Source organism: Poecilia reticulata, chromosome 18, assembly GCF_904066995.2.
Source record: "Poecilia reticulata chromosome 18, P_reticulata-male-v2, whole genome shotgun sequence".
NCBI classification, from domain to species: domain Eukaryota; kingdom Metazoa; phylum Chordata; class Actinopteri; order Cyprinodontiformes; family Poeciliidae; genus Poecilia; species Poecilia reticulata.
In genome coordinates, this window is record NC_088847.1 from 9,278,668 (window position 1) to 9,299,650 (window position 20,983).

The 20,983-nt window shown below is 40.4% G+C and overlaps 1 protein-coding gene across 1 annotated transcript in view; it reads right to left on the minus strand.

Annotated features, from left to right (window-relative positions):
* Nucleotides 1-6,983: 6,983 nt before the first annotated feature.
* col4a5 (collagen, type IV, alpha 5 (Alport syndrome)) overlaps nt 6,984-20,983 on the minus strand; it is a 60,555-nt gene continuing 46,555 nt past the window's right edge. The window contains exons 30-49 of the mRNA XM_008435139.3: nt 20,151-20,318; nt 19,764-19,853; nt 19,377-19,520; nt 19,173-19,271; nt 18,962-19,051; nt 18,325-18,464; nt 18,121-18,247; nt 17,866-18,045; nt 17,725-17,775; nt 17,457-17,642; nt 12,586-12,719; nt 12,401-12,473; nt 12,214-12,285; nt 12,003-12,131; nt 11,162-11,260; nt 10,816-11,028; nt 10,547-10,724; nt 10,351-10,465; nt 9,378-9,550; nt 6,984-8,798 (exon numbers count right to left, since the gene is read on the minus strand). Of these exons, the coding sequence (XP_008433361.1) occupies nt 8,717-8,798; nt 9,378-9,550; nt 10,351-10,465; nt 10,547-10,724; nt 10,816-11,028; nt 11,162-11,260; nt 12,003-12,131; nt 12,214-12,285; nt 12,401-12,473; nt 12,586-12,719; nt 17,457-17,642; nt 17,725-17,775; nt 17,866-18,045; nt 18,121-18,247; nt 18,325-18,464; nt 18,962-19,051; nt 19,173-19,271; nt 19,377-19,520; nt 19,764-19,853; nt 20,151-20,318 (2,543 nt within the window). The 3' untranslated portion in view covers nt 6,984-8,716. The remainder of the gene's footprint in view (nt 8,799-9,377; nt 9,551-10,350; nt 10,466-10,546; nt 10,725-10,815; nt 11,029-11,161; nt 11,261-12,002; nt 12,132-12,213; nt 12,286-12,400; nt 12,474-12,585; nt 12,720-17,456; nt 17,643-17,724; nt 17,776-17,865; nt 18,046-18,120; nt 18,248-18,324; nt 18,465-18,961; nt 19,052-19,172; nt 19,272-19,376; nt 19,521-19,763; nt 19,854-20,150; nt 20,319-20,983) is intronic.

Here is a 20,983-nt window from a genome sequence, read left to right on the forward strand (position 1 = left end):
GGAACGCAGTCCAAAGTTGCATTTCCCACTGGGAAACTGGGAGTAACACGACTTGTAAGGGGGGCGTCTCTTTTCAATATGGCCGCCGCTCTTCACGTCAACGAAGATGTGGTGAAAACATGTTTATTTTACAAGACCTGTCAGTGTTTACAGTCAGTGTTACATGTAGCGCCTCTACAAAGAATAAATTATTCGTGCTGTTTCCTTATCGAAAGTAAAGCTTAAAATAATGTTTGTAAGAACCGTTTCAAGCTATGTTTATGGGCGTCGCCATGTTGAAATTCCGACTAGCTAGAATGCCGTTACCTCTGGTTTGACGTCAAATCCAGCTCCAGGTTTAAGGTAACTGGAGCTTGTTATAGGTTACCCGGAAAACACTACATTCTTTAGTTACTACTTGGAAAAATCAAGAACCTCACAAAATATCAGAGAATTAAAAGACAAAAACAAGATTAGTTCATCCATAGGTGCAGTTCCCAGACCCACGTTATTAAAATAAATATTAGGGTGATTAAAAAAATAGAAATTGTAATAGTTTCAAAAACACCATAATTTTTCCATCTTAAATTAGATGTTTTAAATGTGTATGGGCCTTCTTTGTGTCTTTAAATAATCTGACAGTTTACCTGATTTGCAGTATTCTTAGGAATGTAGGTATTATGGAGCAGCAAAACTGCACTTTCAGGGCAGCGAACAGTCCTGTCAAGTATACATACAGATGCATCCCAAAAAATGTGAATGTTGTTGGAAAAAAGGAATATTTTAGTGTAGTTTAGTAGAGTCAAAGGTAAGAATATGGCTTGAAATTTTCCTTTTCTCTTAAAATGTCACGTCAAAACAGCCTCAAATCCAGTGAAAATGGCAGAAAGCATATGGTGACATAAACATTTTATCCACCCAATAGCTCATTCTCTAAAACATTTTTTTTCTTAAGATGTTTTATTAATTTATTTCATATAATCTCAGCTCCATAAATACCTCACCAAATGGACGCCGTGATGAAGCAGCGAGCGAACAAAAAGCTAATTATTCACTGTACAGATGCCTCTCTGGCTGGATCTGAGCCACAGATAGAAATATAGATTTTCCACATGTACAAGTGACACCTGCATGTCCACTGTGAAGCCCCCAGTTATGTAATGTGGAAAATCACTGGCCCACAGCTGAACCCAGCTGATGACCCCTGCACTGTGTGCTTTGCAGATGCTTTACTCTGGATACTTGGCAGACCTTCCAGGCTCTTGATTTTGTCTTGAAATGCCAACGGAAGTGAAGGTGTTCTGAAATTTTAGAACATTTATTAAATTTCTTGTGCCTGAGAATCGTCTGAGGTTCATCAGTGCCCACATCAATGTTACTATATCTAAAGAAAAACATCACTTGATAATGAATCAATGAATGACAGTTCAAACACCTATACATTTACGATCACATGACTGCAGCAGGCATCTCACTGTCTTCATTCCGAAACAAAACTAAGCCGTTCTTGTGTTTTACTGTATGGTGAACCTTTGACCCATGTCGCCTATTACTGAAAGCTGTAGAAAAACAAGTGAGTGTTTCCTCATTCCTGAAGCGTTTCTTTTTTTTGTTTTTTTTTGTTTTTGCAGTTGTGGGGGTTTTCAGTCAAAGACAAACACTGTTTATCCAACTCAGGAGACCGACCTAACATCTCAAAGTCCAACTGTCAAAATAAGCCAAAGTCCTCCGAAGCTGGTCTGCTTGGGGAAGAGTTCTGGTCCTCTGCAAAACAACAGGCTGGGGTTTCACTTACATGTTCTGTTGTCCTCTTGTACAGCAGTCCAGGAAGTAAACTGAGCTCACATTGACTCCTAATCCTGTTTCAATGACACAAACTTAGGGAAACTGGCCACATCTCAAATGCTGCAGTACCCCCAATCAATGGCTTTGGTCATCTGAAAATGAAATACATGATACACAGAAACATATCATTATGTATGGACCCACTGAAACATGTTCCGTCATAACTCTGGAGGATCTGCAGCTCAGATGGGAGAATGTGACGCGTAGGGCAGCTATTTGTTATGCACTAAAAACATTTGATTTTTAATTAGAAGACTGGAAAGAAGAGAGATGTTGCTAAAAGAAAGGACTTTTCTCACAAGCAACATGGGTCACAGCAAACACGAGGAAGAAGGAACTAAATTAGACCAAAATTGAACTGTTTGGGCTTCATGAAAAACATTACCCTGAACACAACATCTATCTCTCTGATGAAACGTGATGATGTATTTTAATTTGTCAGAGGATCTGGTCAGAGTTAATGGGAAGATGGATGGAGGTAATGAGGGCGATCCTGCAAGAAAATATAGGAAATATAAAAGATCTTAGACTGGCTCAGAGGTTTTTAATAAAGAGGATACGTCATTTTTTGTTTCAAAGACATGATACTCAAAAACCTCCACAGTCAACAATTAAGCAGCTTATAATTTTAAAAGGCTTTCTGCTTAACATAAGACTAATAAAGCTGATGAGAAAGATGGCTGCCCATCTCAGTCTTCCTCAACGGCAAACCTCGGATTATTGTCGCATCAGGGTGGCTGACATCGTCTACAACACAAGGTTTTAAGGCTTAACTTCACATCACTGAGTGTGTGTTTTCATAGGTGTGTTTGTGTGTAACAAATGTTCAGGAGTTGATGGAGAGATTGTCGACTGGAGTGCGCCACACCATGACCTTTAGGTGGCGCTTTCTAATGTAACCTTAATCCTGCAGATGAAGCCCTGGATGATTTCCACTGAGCTAAGCACTTGCCCTGGGGCAGAGCAGCCACCGTTCCTTTGTTGACGGACAGACATCAGCAGCAAGCCCTGAAGCTACAGGGCGATACGATCTGTGTGCATGTGAATAATGACAGCCAGTGACATGGTGCAGTCTCATTCGTGATGGACAAACTGGTAAGACGAAATGGGTCTGGTGCTAGAGTTTCATCATGCGTCTAAACGCTGCATGATGTGGGCCAGATTTCAGACCCCAGATGACATAGATGATGCCTGGTCTTATCTATGAATCTTTTCATCAGTTGACATCTTCATCAGGAAGTTCATCCAGAATCTTTGGAACCCATCCACTCGACTTCCTCAACACACACGCACACAAACACACACACACACACACACACACACACACACACACACACACACACACACACACACACACTCACACACACACACACACACACACACACACACACACACACACACACACACACACACAAAACAGATGTTTTAGCAGATGACAGAAGACCTGTCACCTCCGGGGCCATGACCACACCGCCAACTACATCCGTCTCCATCTCCATCCCCGCCTCCTTCCCATCCGAGAAAGTTTTCTATTTATGTAGCACATACATGGCTTTCCAGGAACCATGCAGATCAACAGATTAGGAGCTAATATTCCCTAAGGATCTCTGATTACTACAAGCAGATGTTTGATGTGGCAACATCAGTTAACTCTTTAACTTTAATGTTGCAACAAAACGTAACACATAATTCGCTATTGTTTTGCACATTGCAACATTGTGATTTGTGCATTCTATCACATAACTGACGTGTTTATGTCTTACAAAAGTACAATCGACCCCTCAGTATACGCTGGACTTGGGGACCACAGTTACCTGCGATGAGCTAAAATCCATGAATACTTGAGACCCCCTTTAAAAAAACACGTTTCTATTTTAACACATATCTTAACATGTATTAGCGTGGACCATGGGGTTGATCTAAGATCTTGGGGCGTACTGTCAATCAGCTGTACAGCAACAAAACATGCCCCAACTGACACTGATGCGACCAACAAGTCTGACCCGACCCAAAACAGAGGGCCAGTCCCAATGCAAACACCCAGACACCGCAAGCAGATGGACCACTCCATAGAAACGAACCAAAACCAACAGGCACAAGAGTAGACACCGCAATGTGACACCGTGTCCACCACAGTGCCCATGGGAAAGACGTCAGTGCAGCAAACCGAAGAGCGTCACAGAAATGCCACGGCACAAGGTTGTATCCCCTTCCACATGTGGATTCACTAACATTCAGGCCAGTCAGGCTCACAGGGCCAAAGTCAAAACCTAACAAGGAGCCAAGCCCACCCCTTCCTGAAACAACTCCAGCTAGAGCCAGCTCACCCAAACCATGCAGATCTATGGCCCTGCCTCCAATCAGGATGGGAATCGAAAAATACACTGGAACAAACCCAATCCTATCCAAGAGCATCTACCGTGACAATTATGCATTACTTTTTGTTTATGACCAAACATCGCAATAGAATACAACAAGGTTTATGGTTGTAAAGTGATATCAAAAGGATATAATTTTAATATAGGTTATATGAGCCTTTGAAACAGCGTCATCTGTTGCCGGTTGTCGTTCCTGCACTGTGTGTGGATCAGCATCATTGGATAGAACTGCTCAAAATGAGGTAACATGTCTGCGAATGTCTTTGGACAAAATATAATATAATTGGTCTCAGAGGTCTTGAGAGCTAAAAGCTAACTATTTTATGTTGTGTATTATGCTTCTTGTTTTGTTTTCGCCATGTTTTGCTGTAAGTTATTGTTGAATTCTTTTTGTATTTGCCGTGATTTTATGTCCGTGCGTTCGGCTAAGCTAGCAGCTAACTGTACGGCGCAGATTGTTAGTTGTCCACAGGCTCCCTATCCAACAACGGCTGAATTTCTGTGATATTTTATGTGCAGGTATTTTACTGTGTACAATTTGGAAGTGTTATGCAGATGTTCTGTGATAACTTTGACAGAATTCTATTCTTTTGTTGTTCACATGTGTGTTGCGCATGGTATTCGACATAAGAAGAAATAGGTATAGAAATCACAGACAACAAAATGACCACAAAGACTGAATTGCTGTGGCATTTTGTGCAGATAGTGAACTGCTGTCACAACTAACTGATCCCGGGTGGCTCATTGAGCAGTGAAGAGATATGATCAGACACATTGGTTATGTAATGACCTTTTTGGGGAACTATGTGACAGGTTTGGCCACTCATCTGCTGCTTTGGCTGAAAGAGCTCAATTGTGACCGATCTGATGAACCCTGCGTAAAACCTCTATGTTCTTTAAAATCAGCTAGCTTTGTTCAGCCTTTGTGTTGAACACCTTGGAACTTCTAGGCAGTGGGATGCTTTGGTGTTCAATTGTGCGTCACTGTCTTTCCTTTAAGCACAGAGGGTCAAAGCCAAGACAGTGTGCTTAAACAAAAGATCAGCATGTATTGCCAAGAAGCAGCTGCAGCTTTACACGGCTTATGACTCTGAGGAAACAGACCTGGATAAACGCCGAGAAACCAATCTGCGACCCTCTCTACAATGAGTCTGGAAGTAGAGTACTAAAGAAACCTGAGAACCAAACCAAACCAGTTGTTGCATCAGTGCATGAGAAACTTTAAAAAAAAATGTACTGACAAAGCCGGGCCAGGGCACTATCATTCAATAACAAGCACGTCTTTGAGCTGTGGGGGGACTACCCAGAGAAAATACGCTTGCTGCATAGATTCAAAGCAGAGACCTTACCACAAATGCACATGCACACCATGTGTAATGTGCATTAGTGTAACATACACCACACCATCCTGAGGTCTTTATAAATCTGTACGCCAGTCACAATGCAAACAACAGATCTACTTTTTTTTATGAAAATGTCTTCATTGTTATTCTTCGTCTAAATCACATTCTGCATTTTATTTTTGATGTCATTTTTATGACTGTCTCATTTAAACCAGCCATTAAAGTGTTGCTGCAACCTGACATCAACTCATGATTCAGCTCTGAAAAACCAACGTTAAATCCGATGGCATCGGCGATGAATAACTAACTTCTTTTGTCATTATTAGCTTTTTGATGATCTCTTGTAGATCTGTTGATGAAAAGTTAGTTCAATTTTGCCAGTGGTGCCATGTATACTTTTATAACTTGAGAACTTTCAGTAAGTCGTGCTGCCATGTATCAACTCTGCTCAGTGCAGGAGGAGAAATGAGCCCGTTTTGAGATTTTAGTAATGCTGCCATCTGGTGGGCATTTTGTGGTACTGATGACTAGTTTCTTGAACCTGATTAGACATAGGAAACAAAACAAACTGTAGCTCTGTGTGTCTGCTCAATTTTTTTTTGCAACATATTAGTTCTTCAATCAGCGAAGTTGTTCGCGGTGGGTAGAGTCTTCAGAAATTTAACTCAAGTAAGAGTAAAATTTACTTGAGTAAACTTGCTCCAGTAGCAGATATTCTCCCACTGGAGCAAAGGCGCAGGTTTACTTTGGGTTTTGTGTTTATAGAAATTGAAGGGTTTTTCTCTGGGCACTCAGGTGAATGCCTGGGTTTTTTTTCTAAGTATTCCAGTACATAACTTGTCTTTTCTGGGTTCTCTAGTAAATATCCAAGTTCAGTACATACCTAGAGTTTTTTTGGGGAGAACTCTGATAAATCCATATTTTTCCCCAGAGGTATTCCAGTGTTATCCCATTGTCCAAAGCAAATTATTTTACAGGAAAATGCATTTTAAATTGAGAATGGGAATGTGTGTGCACCATGTTTAAATGTCGCTGTGATGAAATGGCTTGTACTTGAAGTCTTGCCTCTTGACAAATACCATAGCCTGTAGGAGTCCAGCAATAATCCTAAACAGAGCAAGGATGATATGAACAATTTTGTACTTTCTACGGGTGTTTGAATAGCATTGTAGCAGAATAAAACTCATTGTGGTTGGGCTTGTTTGGGTTAAAAATCAGAAGGTCACTTGTGCCAAATGAAAAAAATGGCAGCATAAAATATTTTGTGTTGAATGTAAATTTTCTGCTACTGTTGATGTGATCTAACATTTTTCTTGGTATAGTACCAATTAAACGTAGCATGCTGCTAAAATTACAGCTACATTTGTAAAAATAAAAAAAAACATAAACTCTCTCAAACTATTCTTCCATGGTAATAAGCTTAAAACTTAGGAGCAAAGACTTTAGACATAGTATTTATTTCAGTTTTAAAAGTTTATAACAACTTCTGAGTAACATAATAAAACAGACAAATGCACATCTCTAATCAAACCTGCAGGTTGACAAAATTAGAATTTGTAAAAGCAGTTATGAAAAACAAACAAACAAACAAAAAAACAATAAAAGTCACAGGAAAATATTTCTCCCCCATGCCTAAAACAGCTTTTGCCGAGTTACATCACATCAGGAGAGCTTCCACCTGATAAGAGAGGCGCATTTAAACGAACAGACACCGAAACCTGCGTTTTCGAGGTTTAAATTCAAGCCAGCGTTAAGTGGGTTAAAGCATTTTGGTTGAACCCGAATCTCTGGAGCTCTTTTCACAGATAGGTCCAGCACCTGGAAATATTAGAAAAAACATGTAGCATTTCCTAATTCACTAGTCACAATTTTAATTAAATGGTATTTGCACAAATAATTTGTAACATTACACCAGCTAGAAGCAATGCCATCAATCGAACCAGCATTTATTCAGTTTGCAAATTAATAAGTGATTGTGATTTGATAAGGATTCAGAGAAACTGGTATGTTGTGTGAGAAATGGCTCTGTTAAGTAATAATGTGCTTTGTTGATGTTTTTTTGGCAGTTCTGAGGTTAAAACTGGCGTAAAATTCCCCCACAGCCATAAAAAATAAAAAATGGATATTTGTATGTTTCTTTTCTCAAATATAAATTTATTATATATAAAATACTGTTCCATTCATAAAAGCCTTACTTTGTACAATATCTGAATGAGCAATAAAAGTAAAAGTTGTGTGTGTGTGTCTGTGCGTGTGTGTGTGTGAGTGTGTGTGTGTGTGTGTGTGTGTGTGTGTGTGTGTGTGTGTGAGTAAGAAAAACCCCAACAACCTGGAAAATTGTTGCAACAAACAGCTGGTACAGCTTCAGGCCTAATATGATAAAAAAAAAAAAGAAAGAAGGTGTTTTACAGAATATACACATTTTATTACTTACAAAAATAAAAAGGAAAAGCACTAAAGTGTAGGCTGGTGGTTAGCAGGTGGGATACAGCAGGGTTAGTTTCATGAAATGGGATGTGAATCGACAGAATAATGACAGATAGTGACGAAAGACGTTTCTGTTTTTCTTTTTTTTTAAGAGAAAAAGACAGTCGGTCTCAGTGAAGAAAAGCTCATCAGTGCATCTCTCATCCTGGATGTTCGAAAGTCAAAGTGCTGATTTGGTAACCATCGGAGACCATCAGTAAGGCCAAAAAAAAAAAAAAGAAAAAAGTAGAAAGAAATAGATGCTTTGTGATGTTTCGAAGAAAGGAAAAAAGAGTAGTCCTTAAATAGGGGGACAAAAAGGCTGAAAAAAAATTCACTTTTGTTGTCATACATCCATCATGGCACCATCAAGCGGTTATTTGTCAGCTTTCATTTTGAGGTACTTCTTAAGAAAAACAAACACTAAATGTAAGAATATTTGTCAGTTTTTTTTAACTCGTATAAGCTGTGTTGCACAGTAGCACCATTGTTTCAATATTTTCTGATTTTCTGTTTTTTTTTTTTTCTTTCTTTTTCTTTCTTTTCTTTTCTTTTTCCCCGGAAGTCAATGCACCATTGGAATTCCACCTTGTTGCCACCTTGACAGTTCACCGGACCCCCGCTTGTTCATCCGAATGCGTCTTGTTGTGGATGGGGCGTCCCCTCCGCCGCCGCTGGTGGCGCTCGCTCGCTCGCCTCGTGGTATTACGTTGTCTTCATGCAAACCACACAGCGGCTAACACGTGTAAGTAGGTTGCCTGCCTTTAAAGTCTCTGACTGGGGTTTCCTGTAGGGTGGTTGAGAAAGAAGACAAATACAATTTTTAAAGACTAACTTAAAAAATATATAATCATACATTTGTAAAAAAAAAAAAAAAAAAAAATCCTTTGGTAACATTTTTTATAGGAATTGTGGGACCAGTGATGAAAAAATATATTCTTTTTACATTAAACATACTTGACAGTTGATTTTCTTTTGTCTGTGACATGCTACTGTATTATGAAAATCTTTTATCTTTAAGCTTCCCAAAGTGTTTTTCTTTTGCGCATTTTTTGCCAGAGAACCAATTAAGTTCACTTCTACCTAAACTTTGCATGACAGAAACGTCCCATGAAAACGAGAACCCCACCCCCCCGCCCCCCCACAAAAACCACAGAAAATATGAGAATAAATAGTCCTCATAACAAAACTTAAGACATGTAATTAACATATTTACGGCCATACGATATTTTATTTAAAGACGAATACATTTCAAGGGATGAATCTTAGACAAATGAATTGAAGACTTTTTAAGGATGTGCCGAACACCCTGTTTAATAACCCCTAAAATCATCAAATCACCCAAGTTGTGTTTGTGAAAACGTACTTGAACATGTCAAGTTTCTCCACAGTAGCCAGCCAGAAGCTGTAGGAGTTGCTGAAGTAGTTACACGACCCTCTGCCGTGGCACTCTATGAAGGGCGTGCTGCGGAAGTCCTCCAGGCAGGAGCCGGGAGAGGCCAGGGCCTGACCGGAGCCCTCGGCACCTGCGCTAGTGTGCTGGGAGAGAGAGAGAGAGAGGAACAGAGTTATAGTTGTTCATCTCAGACCTGCACACAGGAACTGGGTTGATTTAAAACTCAAATCAGTGCCTATGGCAAGTATTCATGAAAACAGACCATTACAAAAATAATGACAGTTAAATAAAAATATGTGACTGTGTAAAAATTCATAATATTCATGCCAAAGACAAAAGAGAAATTCTACATCCGCTAAAATCTGATGCCTCTCCATTTTTCTTTACACTTCGTGAAGAAGGAATTTGCACTCATGTCATCTTCTGAGGTTTTTGTGTCGTTTCCTTCAGTGGTTCTTGGTGCACAGGCGAGGGAGTGAACAGGTTTTTCAGTTGGTTTAGACTGACAGCGCAGTGTGAAAGCGAACCAAACCAGCTGAAAATGTAAACAAATGTTGCCGTTTTTGTCCCCAATCAAACTGAGCCTACTAAGTGTATTATAAGCCTGGCGGGCCACCAGGCTTTACTTGGATCCCTACCAAACTAAGCATTGCTTATTTATTTTAGTTTTTTTTAAATGTTTGCATTTTTAAAAAAAGATTTTATAGTTGGCATTCAAGCATTCATCTTCCAACAACACATAATTATCAAGTGATATTTTGAAATTTCCTGTCAACTTTCAACATTTTTTAACTCAAAAACATGGCAGGTCGCTGAATGAATGACTGACCAAGCACTCCAACCACTGGGCTTAGCACGTTTTCTGGGGGAAACCCTGCTACTGGAATATCCGGTGTGTGAAAACGCCCTAAAAAGCCAAGCACATGTCCAAACACCACCCTACCATCATGAAGGAGAATCCGATCCACAGGGATCTCCAGTTTGCGGGACAAGAGGGAATCTGGATGGTCTGGCTGTGGACCGCAATCACCATGGCTGGAGCTTCACACACAGCACACCTAAAAACACATAGTTTTTTTTTTTTTACACATGTAAAGCCATCGTTTCAAACCAAACAACACCCATCCTTCCATGCCTACCTGCTGATGTACGGCTTGATGTTGTCTCCAGTCACAGCCTCCATGGACATAGGCATGGGCTCCAAAGTTGACAGCCAGTAGGAGTAGTCGTTACGGGCAGCAAAGTTGCAGACGTTGTTGATGTTGCAGAACATGAAAGGCATGGGGCTGAACCGGCGCAGACAGCTGCCGGCGGTGCCTGCGTTGCAAGCATTGGGTGAGGAGTTTGAGTTGGGTCAAACGTTGGAGAAGAATAAAAGTTGAATCAAACAGAAAGTGCTTCGTCGTACCCAGGTCCTGTCCGTGAGCCCTCTCGTTGCCTTGCACGTACAACAGGGAATATCCGTCGTAGATGAAGTTGGTTCCGGAAGGACACTCTGGCGTTATTTCGCTCTGGCTGTGTCGGGTGAGGAGGAAGCCGTGGGCTGCTGACCCTGAGCCCGGAAAACCCGGCGGACCCTGTGGACCATCTGACCCAGGTGGGCCAGTGTTGCCCTTTTGGCCTGGTTGAAGAGAAAATAACACACGCATTATACATCACATAGATTTCATGTGCATTGTGATCAGCAAAATGAAAAGAAAAACATAGTTAAAGATTACTTTTTATTTATTTGTTTTTTTTATGACATTACTCACCAGGTTGCCCTGCGGGTCCAGTGTCTCCCTTCTTGCCAGGTGGGCCGTTGAAGCCTGGGGGACCAGGTGAACCGGTATCTCCAGAGGGGCCTGGTAGACCTGGAAGAAGGGGGAAAAAAAAAAACATTTCAGTTTTAAACTTAGCGCTCAGATCGGCCATTAGCAGGGGTGAAGCAGAACGTTGCGGCAAAAATTAAGCTCTAAGATTTTCTTGAGCTGGTCGAAACGGCGAATGCTTTAAAATCAAAGCCTTGTGTGTCCACTATTGAGACTCTTATTTTGAAGTCAGAAAGGAAGTAGTTCTTGAGTTGCTCTGTGGAGTTGACGGATTTGTAACAAACTCAAATTTCTTTTAAGTCATATAATGAGTTGAAGGTTGTGCTATAAATTGGAAAATACATAAAACTGCCCGTTTAAATCCCGATACTATTTGTGCTGACAAAAAAATATATATATATTTTTGTCAAAAAAAAAAATATATATTTTTTTGTGATATAATTCACAGTTTATCATAATCCGTTAAATACAGATTTGGTCATTCTTTAATGTAATCTTATTTTTTTTTAAAATCTTACAGGCAAATTTGAAGAGACAATTTTTTTTGTTTTCTGTTGCGGATTTATTTTTATAAACTAATTAATAGAAAAAGCTTAATTTTAGCATGCTTTCTAATATTTTCCTCCAGTCTGGTGCATTATGTAAAAAATAAAATAGAGCAAACAAAGCGACACAAACCCACACAGCACAAGACTAACTCACACATCCAACATGAAGCAACTAAAATCAGACTGAATTACACCTCCTTCATCATGGCCCATCACCAAAGTGCTGCTCTACCCACCTGAGGATCCAGGGGCTCCAGGCGAACCAGGTGGGCCTGTAGCACCTGGGCTTCCTGGTGGACCCGGAGGTCCTGGCGCTCCTTTCACATAATCAACAGGTGATGAAGACCCAGGATCTCCAGGAGGGCCTGTGTAGAAATAATTCATAAGATGATGACCCATTAGCTTTAATGTTCAGCTTGTGTGTAGCTCAGGTCGCCGTTCGCCCACCAGGTGCTCCGTCGACCCCAGGATCTCCAGGAAGTCCACTGGGACCAGGAAGTCCCGGCTCACCCTTTGATCCTGATAAAGTCAAAAGAAACAAGGATTCCTGTTTTTATATAAAGTCAACACAGAAAGCCTGATATCCAGTTTTGTAGCATCAGAAAGCAGCCAAAAGGAGGTGGTGTAAACTAACCTGGGAACCCGGAAACGCCTGGAAATCCTATATCTCCCTTTGGACCAGGGCCACCAGGACCACCAGAGGGGCCCTTGTTAAAGAAAAAAGAAAAAAAATGTTTCCAGCTTGACAACCGTATCTGTGACTTTTACTATTTTAACAGTTGGGAAAATAGCATAGCTATTTCAACAACGGGAACTTGCCGGTGCTCCTGGAAAACCAGGATCTCCTTTTTGACCAGGCTGGCCGGGCAGACCCGGATTTCCGGGATTCCCCTTGTCTCCCTTAACGCCGCCACCTCCTGGGAGACCGCGGGGACCCTCTGGCCCAGGCACACCTACAGATGCAGAGGACAAGAGGTCAGCCATTGTCTTTATTTGATAGAAATGGCAAAATACATCTTTTTCTTGACAATTTTAAAGTGTGCTACTGCATAACGGTAGTGTATTTTGGGTTCACATGCTCTCTATGTTGTCTACGATTTCTAAACGAACTAAAGTACTCCCAAAGTACCAATCTTTATTAGTGCAAACTGAGTGTCTGCATGGCGAGGCATGAATTAAATAATGATATTTTATTGTTATTGCTGCAGTAAATTGAGTTTCATCTAAAAAAATAACCTCTTGCTTTGATGGAGAGTAAATCTCAGTTGCAGTATTTACTTAAAATGTTGTGCCTTTATATACAATGGATGTGCAAAGTCAATTTCCAATAGTCTAGAAAGCCCACAAAATCCTTTAGTTACAGTCAAGTAGTTGTTTTGGCTTACCTGAATGTCCCTTTGTTACTTACTTACAGTACAGATTATTATTATACTCAAGTTTAGGATTTTATTGAAAGAAACTAAATCTACAGACCCATTAAGAGTCCTATAAGAAACATCGTCTCAATTAGAAACTGTAAATCTACATAATAGACTTTTTATTTCACGTCACACTGTTATGATCTGGATTGCAAAAAATCCAATTTAATCTCTAGAAATGGTAAACAACTGAACAATATTCACATACTCTATGTGTCGACATATATTTCTTGTTAGTTCATTTGTTTTTACCTTCAAACTGCCTATGAGAAAACGCATAAATCAGCTTTATTACAACACGACGTGCTCACATTAAAAAAAGTCCACGTGTTTGCAGTGTCTCAATAAATACATTTTTTTGTTTACCTTGTGCTATTTGTATTTGTGCTACCTCTACTCTTACCGTCGAAACAATGTTTTGAAAAAAATATGTCAAAATGTTTCACATCATAGAAAGAAATCTTTTCAGAGTCAATAGATGATTGGATTATGATAAACAGAATAATGTAATCAGTTGTGAATTAGAGTGTTTGTTTAAGTAGTCTTGCTTGAAATGTCCATTTGGTCCTGTAGAATGAAAAAGGGGTTATGAAATGATGAATGACACCATAATCCATTCATCTCAGCTAGGAAAAAGCACTATCAAAGTGTCGTATCTCATTGAAAGGACTGGAATGTTTCTCAGACTGCTAGAGCAAACTGGAATGCATGATGAAACTCAAAGAAAGTCTTGCTAGCCACCGGGCCAACCACGCAGCTGCTTCCATTAATGTTTCACCCAATGTTATAGTCGTAGGCTGACGTGACAATGTATAATCCAAACCAAGAATCCGGTGGGTCTAACCTGGAGGACCTAGGATTCCCAGAATTCCCAGGCAAACCGATACCAGGATGCCGCAGGGCAAAAAAACAAAGAAGAAGAAGAAGAGGTGGTTTAGACAGAGAAAACTGTAACAACAGGAATATTCAAGAAGTAACAGTTGAGATTCTGGAAAGCACTCTATTGTAAAAAACAACAAACAAACAAACAAACAAAAAAATTTAAAGCAAATGCATTGCATTTAAATAAATAAAAAGTAAATAATTAATCCAATGATGAATGATAGAGGTTTTGTGAATTATACAGAAATCACAACAAAGAAGAATGACGCCAAGTCCTTGGTGAGTTAGTCACACGGTGAATGATTGTGATGAATGATTCAGTGAACTTGATTTCATTTGACAGACCATGTGATCCAGGTGACGTACTTTCGGCGACCCACTCATAAGAAACATTTACAATCGATTATCATCACTTTCACTGTTTTTCTAAACGTGCTTACTTGTTAAACGTGGACTACCCTACCATCAGTGTGCATGAAAAACGAGAGAAAGGAGATATTAGGAAGAAAATAAAAAAAACAAAAAACGATTCAGAGTTTTCAGTTGATTTTGTTTCCATCACAGTGGATCAAGGTGATATTAAACACAAGTGTTGCTGCAGGAGACGTGCAAGAAAAGTCCGGATGCCGTTCATCTGACCTGCGGGCCCTTCGAAGCCGGACGCAAAAGTTGTCACGTGGAGAGGCGGGGTGGGGAGGGGCCACGCCGTGGTGGGCGGGGCCAAGCCGCAGGAAACATGGGGTAAGATTTCATAGCATCACATTTTTACACTGACATTTGATTGCCTTCTGACCTCACACAGTGACGGAGTTTGGTGGAAATTATATCGCAGCTTTATATATATATATATATATATATATATATATATATATATATATGTCTGTAGGGTAATGAATTTTATATGAACAGAAAAAAGTCAATGACGTTGTTGGTAGCAAACTTCAACTGCTGACGTATGAGCAAAGGAAGAGATCAAAATCTCATTCCCTCTTTGCTAGTTTGTAGACGCATCAAAAATGGAACATAAGACATTACAAATTCTTAAGTTTGCATTGTCACATGGAGAAGCCGCTTAATTCTGTGGGCATTTTAAATGTGAAGTGACTTTTACACAATTTATATTCAGTGGATTTTCCACTCTGTCCAGCACTGTGTGAGGTCTGGTGTTGAACAGGTCTCCATGCAGGTGGCTTGATTGGTGGGACAAAACCCAGTCAGGACAGTGAAGCCAGTCACAAACTCAAAAATAGTCTTGCTCAGATTCAGGGTTTATTGATCGAGATGCACCGACTGCAACTAGAGATTTCTGATCTGCTAATTTTAACTACCCTTTTAAAGTAATACATGAATTTTATATGCATCTAAATTTAAGTGGTGCCTGTGAAAATAGCAATTTTTAATAAAAAAAAAAACCCATTTCATTTCTGAAAAACAGTGTCAGGTTTCTGTCTCCTTTTGTCACAGAAATTTAAAACTAAGTTTTTAAAATGAGCTGCCAACATCTTCAGCATCATTGAATAGAAAGAGCCAATCAAGGCCTTCTGGATGGCCTTGGCAGCTTAGCGGATAATTTACATTCATGTTTGCTACATTTACAGCATGATTATTATAACCATCAAATTACTAAACATTTGTCTAGTGGCAATATGAATAAAAAACCGTGTACTATGTGCTACTGAATTATCTTGAGTAGCCATTAAATAATTTTCTGAACTTTTACATGTTGATGTTTTTGAAGTTTGGTTCGGTGGACTGTTTTCAGTAAACTGTCATTTCACAGTGAAAGTTATTTGAAAAGTGAAACAATTTGGCAAAAAGCTAACAGCTGGTAACCTTGGTTTTGGTCAATTTTGAAATTTCAATAAACTCTTCCTGAAAATATTTCTGTCTGTCAAACACAACACTGGTAATGGATACTAACTGTACAAACTTATGCTGAGTTTGCTGCTGTTGTATTAGTTGCCAACAATTATTAATTAAAGTTACAATGCAGCTACCAAATGTGACCTTCATGTTTGCTGATAGTGTGTAACCCTCTGTTTTTTTTTGGATCAAAGATAGTTTGTTCTTCTGCTTTTTTTCCCAGGTCTTGCACTTGTTTGGATATCATCCTGATTAGCTTAGCCGATTAGCTGATTGATTCAATGTTGTTTTGCATAGCAACATTGGCATTAGTAGGCTAAGAGAAAGGCTAAATAATGCTAATATAGCATTGCATTAACATCTATATAAACATTTCCATTTTGAGCTAGCTGTTTTAAATAACTAAACTTTGCTACGCCAGTGCCTGCTTGGCTAAATGTTAGCCTTTCATGACTAAGGATTTATCTCCACTGAAACAACATTTCAGTGGAGATCACATTTGTTAATGCTACATGCTGTAAATGTAACAATTACTTCACAGGACATGGCTTCAAAATATTCCAAAAATACTTCGGTGGTGTTTGGAGCACATCTCAGCTGTTAGCATCTTAGCGGTGAGCCACAGCTCTACTGACAACCAGTCATAGATATTACAACAGTCTGGCTAGCTGATGTTGTTTGATCTGTCAGATCTGTTGTCAGTGACAGAAATTGTCATCCGCTGAACAATTGGTGCGTTCTCATTTATAATTGCAATATGCTAAATGTGACACAATAACTAAAAAAAAAAACAAAAAAAAACCAAAAGCCTATTTAATCTAAAATCAAACAGTGTTATGAGAGTGTTTTGAGTTTGTCTGTGGCTTAGGTGATTAAATCCAATTGACAAATGACCTACAGGAACCACACACACTCAGGCTGTGAAAAGACAAACACACACAAAGTCACTCGTAGCTCAGGACTGTGGAGAGATGAGGATCAAAGAGAGCAGGGAAAATGGGTGAGGAAACATGTGGGTGGATGAGCTGTGTGAAGAGGAAACACAAGATGGCGACTCGACCACAACAATGTGAACATAGCGTTTCGGCACGAAGGGCAATCCCGGTGAAGACTGTGGCGGGGTGTAAGAGGAGGGAAGGATCCCAACATGCTCTGGTGTCAAGTTGAAAATCTGGTGCTCAGAAGGGAACAGAGCAGGGGCCCGGCTCTGGCTGGCGGTGCTGATTGGTGAAACAATGACCCATGCAAATCAACCAACACGGTGAAGACAGACTTTAGATTCAACGTGGAGCTTCTGCCTGGTTCTCTGAGATACAGACAACTGGATCGTGTCATTGCTCAAGATTTATATGTATGAAATCATTTTCACAGAAAAGGTAACCAAGCATACATTTAGAATGTCTTAGCTTTAGCTTAGTTTTTAGCTTAGATGTTGTAGCTTCATTGACTTCTTCTATCTGACATCAGAAAACCAGGGAGGAACATCCAACCAACCATGTGGTGATAAGTGCCATCTAAGCCCTTTACCTGCTCTTCCAGGTGGTCCGGGGGGTCCTTGATTTCCTTTAATGCCCTGGAATGGCAGTCCCGGAGGACCTGGAGGACCACTGACACCTGGAGAACCTGGTGGACCTGGAAAGCCGGTGTCCCCTTTTGGGCCAGGAAATCCTGGGCCTCCAGTAGGACCAGGAAGGCCTGGGTTTCCTTTTTCACCTTCACAGGAAGTACCAGTTATTGCAGAGAACTGTGGCACAACATTTAAGGCTAAAATACAGTACGATGGGAAATAAGTTACCTGGCGACCCTGGAAGCCCAGAAGGACCTGGAACGCCAAAGCCAGGAATTCCTGGAGTAGATACAAACAATGAACTGAGCCAGGCAGAACATTTCCAAAAGATGTTCAGTGGGCATCCGCACCGTACGAACTGCCACCTACCTGGTTCTCCTTTGACACCGGCTGGTCCTGGGATCCCATCTCTTCCCGGCTGACCCTTCTCCCCAACCTGTCCTGGTGGTCCTGGTCGACCAGACTCTCCTGGTCTACCTGGAGCTCCTGAGAGACCAGGGGCTCCAGGCCCACCATCAAGACCCTTTGGACCAGGGAAACCAGGAGGACCTACCAAGAGATGACAAGTTAGTTTGTTCCACTACATTAGAGATTTACTGAGAGTATCAAAATAAAATTACTCACCTTGGAATCCTGCGAGGCCTACATCTCCTTTGGCCCCCGGTAGCCCTGGTAAACCAGGAAGACCAGGTGTTCCCGGACCTCCTTTACCTCCAGGACTTCCTGGGAATCCGGGCTGACCTGGATCTCCCTTTTGAGAGAATTGACAAGATCTGTCATCCCTGAACATGTTGTGAAACAAGGACTGAAAACACTTCTTTCTGTCACCTTTTGTCCCTGTGGTCCGGGTGGTCCAACACCAGCAGAACCTGGGTCACCTTTTGGTCCTTGGAGGCCAGGTATTCCTGGCTGACCTGGGGATCCTGGCCTACCCTGAAAACCTGCTGTGCCTTTTGACCCCATAGGTCCTGTTGAGTCATAGAGAAAAGATTAACATCGACATCGGGTCGAATGTTCAAGTGCAGAGAACTTTTTATACTAAATTGCTAACACTTAGTTTTATTCTTAACATAAAACTACAAAGTTTTAATATAGTCAGCGTGTCACAAAATGTTGTCATTAAATGGCATCAACAGTGTTTTTGAAAGTCATGGTGAAAAGGCAGTTCACACAGACAGAGAATGCAAACTTAAACTTAAATGCAAAAGAAAAAAATCCTTCATGTCCCTCAGTGGCCTCCATACTCATTAAATACTGACAGTGTGAAGTATGTATTAAAGTAGAACAACTTCAGAACCTTGCAAAACTGGGTCCTTTTTAAACATATCCTAATACAAAAATGTATAAATGAAAAGGGGTGTATGTCTTTTTCCCATTAATATCGATGTGTTTAACACCAATTTAAAAATATACAGACGGTACTAGCAAAGTTAGGCAAACATCTGACAATTAACAGCTCACCCACCTGGAATTCCCATATCTCCCATTGCACCTTTTGGACCTGGAAATCCAGGACCACCAGGACTCCCTGGGATACCAGGTTCTCCCTTAAGCCCTGCACAAAATAAAGTCATTAAATTACAGCCAACACCCATTGGTGCCAAAGAACCGATGTCTTTTTAGAGTTAGAATATCTATCCATCCTCCATCCATCCATTCATGACGTAATCCCTTACCTGGCGGTCCAGGAATGCCAGAGCGTCCATCTTGTCCAGGCAATCCAGGGTCACCAGGGAGACCTGCAATGCCTTTGGGTCCCGGAGAGCCTGGTGATCCTAAACACGGGGAATTTCTTATTAATGTATCTTTATGCTGAGAGTTACTGGAAATTTAGAGATAGCACCGTAACTGAGGTGATGTTTGAATGTTTTCTATCGTACCTGGAGTTCCAGGATCTCCTTTTGCTCCTCTTATATCTACTGGCCCAATGGGTCCTGGGAGTCCCGGGGAACCTGGGTCTCCCTTTTCTCCTTTAGAACCAGGTCCACCTGGGATGCCGTTACTGCCTGGAAATCCTGGTTCACCTGTGGCACAGAAACATAGGAACCTAAGAGATTGTGTGCTTCAATGTACTTTGACCTTTACTTATTTATTAGTAAATGTTTTAAATCCTAAACTGGGTCTGGTGAAATGTAGTTCGGACTTATTAAAATACTTAAAATATCCCTTTAACTTAAAAGCTGATAGGAAACTCAAAAGCAGATAGTAACTTTGGTGGCCAACAAAGCTAGTTTGTTTAAACTCAAAGATGGCTTGCGTGTAAATACCTTTAAGACCAGGTGCACCAGGTCCTCCCGGAGAGCCAGGTCCTCCAGATGGTCCTGGAGGTCCCATTGAACCCATGTCACCTTTTGGACCTGCAGTGCCCCAAGAGAGAGCAGATGACGTGTGTAAGGAGAAATCATAAAGTCTGCGATGTTAATAAAACTAGCAGCTTAGCTACCAATTCAGCGATGAAAATGCTAGATAGATTTTTGCGTCGATGCATTTAATGAACAGGAGAAAAAAATTATTCAGCATTTGACCAACTGATTAGATCAAAAGATCAACAGATATTTGGAAAGGTCAACTAAGTGATGCCTCACAACATGTTATATACCAGATAGTAAATAATACTCTGCCTTTATTCAAGGCTACATATAACATTATTTTACCTGGAAATCCAGGTGCGCCGTCCCTTCCAGGTCCTCCAGGAGGTCCTGGGATTCCTATTGGTCCAGGGGGGCCAGGAAAACCAGGATTCCCTCTGTCACCTGGTGACCCTGGGATGTCTAAGCCTGGTGGACCTGGGTCTCCTTTCTCCCCACTTCCTCCTGGGTATCCTGTAAGGATGATCGTTTAAATCAGTATAGACACATCTGAACCTCCTCCGCTTCTGATTTGAATTGATGCCAAGTCTTTTTAGCAATTCTATCCTTGACAAACCATTTTTAGCCTTGAGATATTGACGTAAAACCACGGAGAAGGCAGTAAGGTTATTTATTTTGTAAATATTGCAAATGTCACATTTTTCGAATCCCTATTCACGATCCAAATAACCTACTGAGGTGTATGGAGCTAAATTGGGCTCAAAGTTTGGTAAAATGGGAAAAAAATTAAACTAAACAAAAAAAAAAAAAAAGCTCAAAACTACTTTTCAGATTCAAGGGTTTTGTTTTCAGTTTTAGATTCTTTTTGTTTCAAAGCTTTGGCATGTAAATTTTCAGTTTAATTTTTGTTCTCTTTAGTTTGAATTTAGTTTTTGTTTCAAACTTTTTGGGAATGAATATTTGTTTTTACAGCTCCAAACCTTTTTTCAACTTCAAAATAATCTTTCAGTTTCAAATCTCTTTCTTTTTAAGTTTCAATTTTTTTTTCCTTTTGAACAAACTTTATGGTCTGTAAAGATGATATGCTATAAATAGTGTTGAAGTTTAGTAGGTGAATCCTAAAGAAAAATTCAACCATGTATGAATTACTTCACGAAATTATGAAACATTCCCAGGAT